Raw genomic sequence first — 9,776 nt, 5'->3', positions numbered from 1 at the left:
TGAAGCCAGATGGAAGGAGCTAGTAAGCGGCCAGAATAGGACCAACTTTGACGTCAACGTAAAAGCCAGATCGTGATCATGTGAAAGAAAAATGAATACTTGATCGGCGAATGTTCGCACAAATGTGGCAAAATTACTTCAGCGCAAAAGCGTTTCATTAACATAAAATATAATAATATATTTTATTTCCTATATTAAAGCGAAACGTCACAACTTTTCCACGCTTGTGATTTATTTTGAAATCTCAAACAGGAAACACTCTCTAGTATTCTAGCTAGCTCGACGTTACACACCACTGAGATTAAAGGGAGGAGTAAACACGTTCAGCGACACACACACACACACACACACACACCCTTTACCCTGGGATTTACCTGCAACAGGTATAGCAACCAATACTTCCTGGATTTTGTTCCCTTTCGAGATTTTTCCTACGTTTTACACCTGACATGTATTCGTATGTTACAATTATACATTTATCACGTCGTCAACCCGACTTAGAACAAACGATTACACCATTTGTAATAAAGTTAGACAACATAAAAGTGTCTTCAAATTTAAAAATCAAAAACAAAAAATTGTTGTCAGGCTTTGAGGGTGGGTGTAACTTTTCTGAATAACAAACACGCCTAAGAAGCAATATTACCAATGCTTTAACGGCCACTATGACTAATCCAAAGTGCTCTTCAATGGATGTATGGGATCATTAACAGATAATAGTTAAGCCTGTAAACAAATTAAAAGTAAAAGGATTTTTTTCCTATTGAATAATTTTTTTATTTTTTTTTATTTATTTATATCCAGTGTTGCCTCCATCTGTTCATAATCGTAGACATGATCAAAAATGCCAGTGGCTATATATATGGATTGTATAATCACTCTGATACTGTATGTCTTTTATCAAGAGTAGCAAATAAAAAAACAAAGGGCTCATGGCATAGAAAACACAAAAGAAAGCAGACCCTCCCAGGTAAGTGCCATCCCCACACCTGTCTGCCTTTAAAATGCTGAGCCACTAAAAGGAGATATTCTCAGAAGAAATGTCTGCAAAAAGTCAAACACTGTAAAGAAAAAAAAAATTAAATACTTTTGACTTCTGTGGAGAATAAGCAGTACTGGGTCATAACTACCCCAGAGGGAGAGAAAGCACATCTGTAAACTGAGTGAGAGAGCTTGAGGATCAGATAAACACCTCTTCCTCCTCAGGACAAGGCCTCCTGACTGTCACAGGTGCAAGCTCAGTAGTTTTAATTTTCAAAATACACACAACACAGTGCTGGTATTTTTTGCACAGAGATTTTAATATTCCTCCCATAAAGATGGAGTAAACATCTTAGTTAACCTTATGTTTCATTGAAGCACAATATGAAACAATAATAAAAAAAAATGCATTTACAGTCCCACCCCATCACTTTGCAGTAGCTTACTTTGTCTGACAGACAGTGCAAACACCAAATTCAGTTAACTTGCAATGCATATATTACAAATCAATGTTATTACAGCTTAGCCATCATCAACTCATGCAACCTTTAAACATTTAAGAATTTAAAATGAGGTCAATTTCATTTTGCTTAAAGTAAAAACTCCACATCATAGACCATAAGTCCAGCTGAGGAGTTGTCCTCCTCATGTGACACACCGTCAGGAGATTCTTTATTTTGCACACTTTGTGTCAATGCATTCTTCACAGGTTCTCGAGTTCCTCAAGTGACCAACGAAAAGTGGGAGGAAATGCATGTGCAAGTCAAAAATATCACACGCAGCTGAGTTGTATCCATTTGTTTATTAAATCCTTCTGTCAGGACAGAACAAGCAGTGACTTCCCCCCCCCCCCAACAAAGATGAGCTGTACATACAACCCACAGCCATGTTTTTAAAAAACGGGCCTCTCATTTGGTTTTTCACCCCTTTCCTGCAGGCACTGCTGACTAAAATGAGAAAGGGTAATTTCATCCTCTGGTGCACAGTCTGAACCTGAATCTGACAAGCTAAATATGTACAGTTTCATACAAGTACTTTTTACAGTAAATTAAGACTTAACTGCTTAATACTTGAGGGCATCCAGGAGAAGCAAATTCAGGTACTTTCTACTGTAGCTGCTTTAAAAATGCACATATTCCAGTTAAGTAAACTGTTGTATTTGTAGTTTTGAGAACAATACAGAAATCACAAGCACAACACTAGGAAATAAAAAGTACAAAAAATCATTTCCAAAGCAGAAGGTGAACAGTCCTGTACCCTAGGGGTTAAAAGTGAACTCCATTTTAAACTGAGAGAAAAAATCCAAGTTTGACAGCTATTTCACACCAACATCTTATTACTCCACCTATCCACAGTGCTGCTACATACATACTTTGGGACATAGGCACTAACATTGAAAACACAGTGGATCTATGCACACAGCCATCACAACTCCGGAATTGATCAGTAGGCCCGTGAGGAGGCTTGGATGGATAGCAAAAAACATTGGGTGGGTTAGACAGAAGGTAGTGCAAGGTGGGGGATGGTCTAGCCCTTGACGGGTGAAGGTTCTGAAATTCTGCACTTAACATTTTGGATGCAATTCCCCCCCCACACACTTCCCTAATTCTTTTGAAACCACATGCACAGTTCAGAGTTGTGGGGGAGTTGTTTGGGGGTGGACGTAGGACTGTAGCATACAATTCATTTAAATCCACGTCCCACAGTGCCATAAGCTGACGACACCTCACCCCACACTCGGCTAGCTGCCACAGCAAAAAGCCCAACAAGAAGAAAGCCAGCGAGGACGTGCCCAAGGTCAGTGCTGTCGATGACATACTCATTCTCACACACAAACAATCACACCTTAAACACAAATGGCCAGAGTTACAAAAGTCTGAAGTACAGATGAACCGCAGGAGAGAAGGAAGAAAAAGAAAAGAAAAAAAAAAAGCTGCGTCTTCATCTACGCTTTTGCTTCACCCCCAGCTTCCTTTTCTCCATTTTCAACCTCCATCGCATCGTCTCCGTTCTCCACGCTCTCACTCTTCCCCTTCTCTGCTTCTTTCTGTTCACGAGGAGACAAACTAGTTCAGCACACCTTCACTTTCTGTCAAACCAAAAATCGTGCTTATCACACCCTCTTGTGGCTGTTTTAGTAAACAGATCCATCACCTTTGAATCCCTCTCTGCAAATTTCTGGAACATGTTGGCATAGATGCGTTTGTCCTTCTCGTGCTGCTCCTTTATACGTTTCTGACAAAGCAGCACCTGGAAGAAAATAAAGCAGACATCACTCTGCTGTATTTCCAGATATGTTATGGGTACAACAACAACCAAAAGTCTGGATATGCAGAACAGTTTTTTTATGACCAGTGACCTAAAAGAACAATGTTTTCAATCAAAGAAGCACAGTTATATTTGTTCACCCATCCTGGTTTGTTACTAAATGAATCCAGTATAAACTTTCGGTTACACCATGAAAATAAATTAAACTCAATTAAACATTCACCTCTCTCATTTTGGATGGTAGTACAATAAAATTAGACACATTAACCAAACTGAATCGTAACTGCCATTATAGAGAGAGAGAAAAAAAAAATCTTTAATTAAATATTATCTTAAATTGATTAAACTTTAAGGTTGAAAGCTGCTTGAATTACACATTACATATGTATAGCACACTGTGTTATACCTGGTTCTTTGCAGCCTTGTTGGCAGGATACAGCTGAAGCACTTTTTGGAAATCATCTCTTGCCTTCTCAAACTCGTTCATTCCAAACAGTGCCTCTCCCCTTCGGAATAACGCCTTTTCATTGGATGCATCCAACTCCATCGACTATAACATAATTAAATATAATTACATGAATATAATTAAAAGTTTTCAGTATTTAAGCAAAAACCAAGGCAAACCACTGATCACACACACGTGCTGCTTTAAGACAAAGAACAGGCACCAGATACCTTGTCACAGTGTTCCAGGGCTTTGTTTGGCTCCTGTAGTTTAAGGAAGCACATGGCCAAATTCAGGTGCGCAGCAAGCTGCAATGATTTCGCCTTCTTCTCGTCCTCTTCCGACAAACCAGATTCATGTTCCAGCCATGACACAATCCTTTTGTACTGCACTGATGCCTGCTTATATTTTCCCTCCTGAAGCATATAAACCATTGCATCACAAAACATGACAAACATCAAACCATCTTGAAATCAAGACATGATCACTTCTTAAATTAAAAGAAAACAAAAAAGACAAAGCAAACCTTAAAATACTGTGTTCCCTTCTCTTTGACAATGCTGCTCTGCTCCAGCTTTTCCAATGCGTTCATTTCCCATGATTCCTTAGCCTAAAATAGAAAGAACACATTTTCCTTTTTAGATGAAAATATTGTAAATGAGCATCTGACGCGCTGCTGTGGTTGCCACACACTCCCACCTTACCTTCTCAAAGGCTGTTAGTTTAATCTTGTACTGCAATGTTGCTCCACCAGGAATGTTAAACTTTGCATTTCCTGCATTCCCGAAACCATATCTAACAAATCAGACACACATATCCTTATCATTAGTCATCAGTCAAGGGCACAAAAATAACTGCTGGTGTGCAACTTAAACATCATTTCAGTTCAAGGTATTGGATACTGCAAAAAACAGATAATTCTGCAGCAATTTTCCTGTTTAATCACATTGCAAAGCTTAACTGTTATAGTTGATTATATTGGTCAATATTTACTCATGCTGTCACTTAGCTTAAAACCAAAGACTGCACAACTATTCAGTTAAAAATTCATGTAGCTAATTCCTGCAGAAATGAATGTTTATTTATTTTTATAGCTGCGTCTTTAAACTATGGAAATATACTGTAAAGAGATCCTTGAGAGCTGCAGAAAAAGCAGTTCAAGAGTCTAAAATTCGACTGACTTCATATAAGATGTCACCACTATGAAATGTGAACATACTTGGGTTTAATTGTGAAGACCGCCTCCTCTCCCTGTTCCATAGCCATGATAGCCTTCTCGACTCCAGCTGGCAAACCCAAACTCTCGCCATCTCCAATTTCAAACTTTAATTCCCTCTCGTCAAACACACTGTCATCACAGGTCCCTATCACGGTTACTGAAGAAGTCAGAAAATGTTCAGGTTAGTTCATGTCACTCAGTCTTGATTTCTTGGCAGACTGCCACATTACAAAGTTAGTCATTTCTAAAGTGTCAGTGAAATTCTTTTCCATCATTTGTTCACATCTTTAATAATTCAGTGTAATGGTACTTGTATGATTACAGGGTTACAGCCACCTTTTGAGCATTTACAGTCACACTGATCAGCTGGAGACCTGATGGCTAAGTACATTCCTGTTATACTTGTGTGCGTAGTTTGTGGGCTGAAATGTAAATTCTCCCCACACTCCCCAAAAGTTGATTCTATTCATGTAGACGTAGCGGTTTCAGTGGGAGAAACATTTTGTCACTCATCCATGTGACTTCTTCAGTCGCAGCTGATTGCAGGTTTCCCCACGCTTATAAACAGTACCTTTGCACAATGATTGAAACTAGCCCACTGAGTGAACAATAGGGCTGCCACAAACGATTATTTTGATAGTCGACTAGTCACCGATTATTTTTGCGATTAGTCGACTAATCAGATCATGCATCCATTGGATGTAAAACATACAACTTATTTCACCAGCATGCATCTGCTCTTATATAACTATCATTAGCTTACAGCTTTAAATGTTTAAGGTATGTGCTAACTAAAAATAAAGACAAGATGATAGTTTTTTAAATTTTAATGACATTTGTAGTTTGTTTGGTGGAGTTTAATAAACTCAGCCGTCTGCTCCTTGCTATCTAAAATATAACAGGACACCGGAGTATATTCTCGAGCATCTCAACACTTCTGATAATCAGTTGTCTGCTTGACGTTTATTCAGCTGTGTAAAAACTATAACTTTAATCTCAGCCAACCCGATTTACTCAGGAACAAATAAAATACTAAAAAAAGCCAAACAATATCATTTTTAAGTTATCTAAGTGACTAATATATCATGTTTAACCTGAGTAGCGAAAGACGGCGGTGGGTTTGAAAACGATTTGCCGGGAGTCCGGTGTTCTCACCGGCTCTAGTGAGCCGTCAACCCCAGCTAGCTATCGAGCTGGTGGGTAACAGACGTCTCCGAAAACGTCGGAGCGCACAGCTATATTCACAGCTTTATTCTCGCCTGAAAATATGTTAAAAGTTTATTTTGTGACCCAGAAAGAATAATAAGAGTGATATTAAAACTAACTAGCTGCCGCCATTGTTGAAAACTGAGCAGGGCCGCGCTATGAATTCTGGGACACAGATTCTTCTTCTTCGGGGTTTAACGGCAGCTGGCATCCTTGTACATGCAGTGCTGCCATCTTCTGTTTCAGTCCGTCATTACACTCTTAAATCCTACTACTTATTCCTGCGTCTTTTGGGATCTTACAAAGCTTCAAACGACGCGTCGACTATTAAATTAGTCGTCGACGATTTTAATAGTCGACGTAATCGTGACTAGTCGACTAATCATGGCAGCCCTAGTGAACAATGGGCTCCTTGATCATTAATATGTAAATTGTCATGACCATTGATCAACAACCACTGATCAAAGACCATTGCTGAATGGCCATGAGCACCATTCATAGAGAGTTGGGGAATGGCTGCAATCACAGCATTGTAACACAGTTGGTCCAAGGGGGGGTGGGTGAACGTCACTCAGGCTCGCAGACTTGGAAAGTATAATCAAGGTTTTAATCAGGCCCAATACATCACCTGGACCATTACTGAAATTGGATATCTTCGGGTTTACTTTTGAATAGCTCTATATTGTAGTGGTTTAGACACTGACTTGGCAAGTAAAATGCTGCTTTTTTAACTCTAGCTGGAGTCACAAATCCTTCTGTGGTTGTGCCTAGAAGTGTAAAACTCACAAATCAAACATGCAAAGCAACTCGCTCTGGCGACCCCTTGTGACAAGGGAACAGCAGAAAGTAGTTTCTTCTTTATGTCTGCAAGTAATAATAATAATAATAATAATAATAATAATAATAATGGATTGCATTTATATAGCGCTTTTCGGGACCCCTCAAAGTGCTTTACAATACCACTATTCATTCACTCTCACATTCATACACTGGTGAAGGCAAGCTACAGTTGTAGCCACAGCTGCCCTGGGGCAGACTGAGTCCACTCTTTAAGTCCACTCTTGGTGACAAAACCAATCAGTTACTGAATTATTATTCAGTGGATTTGTTAAAACATAATAAGGGACGTATAACACCATAACCAAAGGCAATGCTGTTTCTTTTAATGCCGTTTCATTTTCCCTGTGGGATCCCTTAGTTTGAAAAGATTATTATCCTCAATATGCTCTTACTTAAACACATTTAAGCAGGGACTCTACTTTCCAAAGATGGAAATATGAAACATGAAATTGAATGTATCAAACACGTTTCTGGATGCATTACCTTCAACAGCTGCTCCTTCATTAGGTTTAGAATATCCCTCCCCTTTAGTGATAATGCGTCGGATGATTCCTCCATCCTCTTCTTCAGTTATGTCTTCCCCTCTAAATTCAAACAGTTCCACCTATAAGTGTGTAGACATGTGACAAAAATGTATATCTTTTCATTAAAAAACCCCAACAACTTTTCCAATAAAATTTCCAAAGTTCCCCATTTTTTGTCAAAAAATTAGTTCTTTTGGGGGCAGGGGGTGGGGAGGAGCATTCATTCATGTTTGTTTGTTTTTCACCCATTTACTGTGTTTTTTTCCCTTTTCCTTTTCTTTTACTGTAGTCTTTAAACAAAAGGTTACATCAGTTATTCTAAATGTATGAAAAGGCAACAATTGGTTTTACGCAAAACAATGAAAACAGAAGGCTGTATAACAATTTTTAACACCATCAGAAGCAACAATTATAAGCACGGTGGAGATTCAAATTGTGAAACTGCTTATCATGATTTCCTTTTTTGCAATTCTGGCCACAGAGACAGCACTTAAAGAGATAAGCATTATCAGAAAAATTGATTCAGTTATCCTAAATGCTAAATTTAACCAAATACATTTTATGATCCACAGCTGGAATCCACTGCAAGACAACCGAGACGGACTGACTGAAATAAAGCTGGCTCTACTACACATTTCCAAGGATTCAATGCAGCGAGCCTGACCTCACTGGTTTGCAATGCGTAACCTGAACTGTAAAGGTAATTTATAAACTTGGAAGCAAAAAGATAATGAAGTATTTTGTACTCACTGAATTGAAGCCACTTCTCAATTTCTATCCTATCATGGAAGCGCAGCAATATACAGTATCTCAAACTGCACAAATAAAAGTACTTAATGGACAATGAAAACTGGCATCCTTACCTCAAAAACAAGAGTGGCACTGGGTGGTATCTTGGGTGGGCTGCCTGCAGATCCATAAGCATACTCTGGCTTACAGATGAGCTGGCACAACTCCCCAATTTTCATTGTGGCTACACCGATGTCCCAAGCCTTTATTACTTGTCCTATGGAAAAAAAAGTAGATTAAAACTCACACTTTAAGGCTTTTCTTGTCTCAAGCTGCCCCTCCCTTTTTGGTTTTGTGGTTATGTGGGGTTAAATATGCAGGTAAGCTTGGCTAATCCATATATAGTTTGGCTAAACAGCCTATGTTACCTTACTAGATGCATTCTGGTTCATTTCCTTTAGTAAAAGGTCATTTTTTAAAATGTAGAGAAAATCCTGCACTGGTTGTGCAGCTATAACAAATATGAAACTAACCTTTGCCCAACTCAAAGGAAAACTTCTCTCCTCTGTCTCTACTGGAGTCAAAATGAGTCCCGTCCAGAAGTGTGCCCACATAATGTACAAACACTTTGTCACCGGTCATAGGCAGTTCCGTGCCTGTACCTTCCCTTTTGATCACCTGGAGAAAAAGGTAAGACGAGAATTTATCAAAGAACATCAGAAAGCAATTTCTTGAACATGCATGTGATCGCTGCCTTGCACACGCACCACGCGTAGTGAACGACTAAATTACAAACTTGTTTATTCTGAATGAAGGCCTATATATTTAAAGCCCTCAGTATGTGTTTCATTGTGCGATGAAACATAGAATGTGTCCATCAATAAAATGACAGTTGTTTCTTCAAGGCTCCAGATCCTTCTAGAAATGCAGACCGTTTCATTGACAGCTAGTCTTGTTTCTGACACTCTGGTACTGAGTTAGTTCTCATATCTGTGACGTTGCATTTCATTATAAGGTGTTCCTAGCATTAAAGTTAGCTTTCATTGTATTTTTTTTAAATCAGTGTATGCGACAGCATAGCTATCAACAGCTAACGTTAGCCTAGCCGAATAGTAAACAAGCTGTCAGCTAACTACTCAGCTAGCTAGGTGCTGAGTACCAAATCAAGCACCATTTTTACCTTTAAAACACCCCCATCTTTCTTTGGTGTGATGTCCTCTCCCTCCAGGGGGATTGTATGTTGTACTTCACTTGTTTGCTCCTCTGCAGTCATCGTCATGAAGCTGATCTGTCCCTTCTCTGCCTTGCACCACAATCCAAACTAACACTGGCTAATAGTGACGGCGGCTAAAGCTCCTACTACTCCTCAGATCAAGTGCTGCAAGCAACAACCTGATTAACGTTAACTAGCTAGCTTAAGTTCCTCGAGAATACAGCACAACTTCCAATTAGCAACACGGGCCCTTTGCTATAGTTCACTAGTCACGCTGCTATCAGCTTATAATACGAGGTTTATGCAATGTTGCCTTCAGTCCACGTTGTCCTGCAATCTGGCATCTCACAG

At 39.2% G+C, this 9,776-nt stretch overlaps 1 protein-coding gene across 1 annotated transcript; it reads right to left on the bottom strand.

The window, feature by feature from the left end:
- Positions 1–1,764: 1,764 nt before the first annotated feature.
- Positions 1,765–9,773, bottom strand: fkbp4 (FKBP prolyl isomerase 4). Its single transcript, XM_003440588.5, has 11 exons — positions 9,393–9,773; positions 8,746–8,890; positions 8,347–8,489; positions 7,443–7,563; positions 4,914–5,070; positions 4,399–4,489; positions 4,221–4,304; positions 3,925–4,110; positions 3,656–3,799; positions 3,136–3,231; positions 1,765–3,028 (listed from the first exon to the last, which is right to left on the bottom strand). Exons 1-11 carry the CDS (start codon positions 9,489–9,491, stop codon positions 2,927–2,929), a joined length of 1,368 nt encoding a protein of 455 aa, XP_003440636.2. The 5' UTR covers positions 9,492–9,773; the 3' UTR covers positions 1,765–2,926.
- Positions 9,774–9,776: the final 3 nt, after the last annotated feature.

Source organism: Oreochromis niloticus, linkage group LG7 (assembly GCF_001858045.2).
Source record: "Oreochromis niloticus isolate F11D_XX linkage group LG7, O_niloticus_UMD_NMBU, whole genome shotgun sequence".
Taxonomy (NCBI): Eukaryota; Metazoa; Chordata; class Actinopteri; order Cichliformes; family Cichlidae; genus Oreochromis; species Oreochromis niloticus.
Note: the sequence above shows the minus strand (reverse complement) of the source record. Positions and strands in the feature narration are given on the sequence as shown.

Excerpts from the sequence above, each read along its gene's own strand:
- fkbp4 (XM_003440588.5), bottom strand. The coding sequence starts at position 9,491 with ATGACGATGACTGCAGAGGAGCAAACAAGTGAAGTACAACATACAATC. Across the intron at positions 4,490-4,913 it reads GTCTTCACAATTAAACCCAA|ATATGGTTTCGGGAATGCAG; the intron begins GTATGTTCACAT and ends CTGATTTGTTAG. Across the intron at positions 3,029-3,135 it reads TTGCAGAGAGGGATTCAAAG|AAAGAAGCAGAGAAGGGGAA; the intron begins GTGATGGATCTG and ends CCTCGTGAACAG.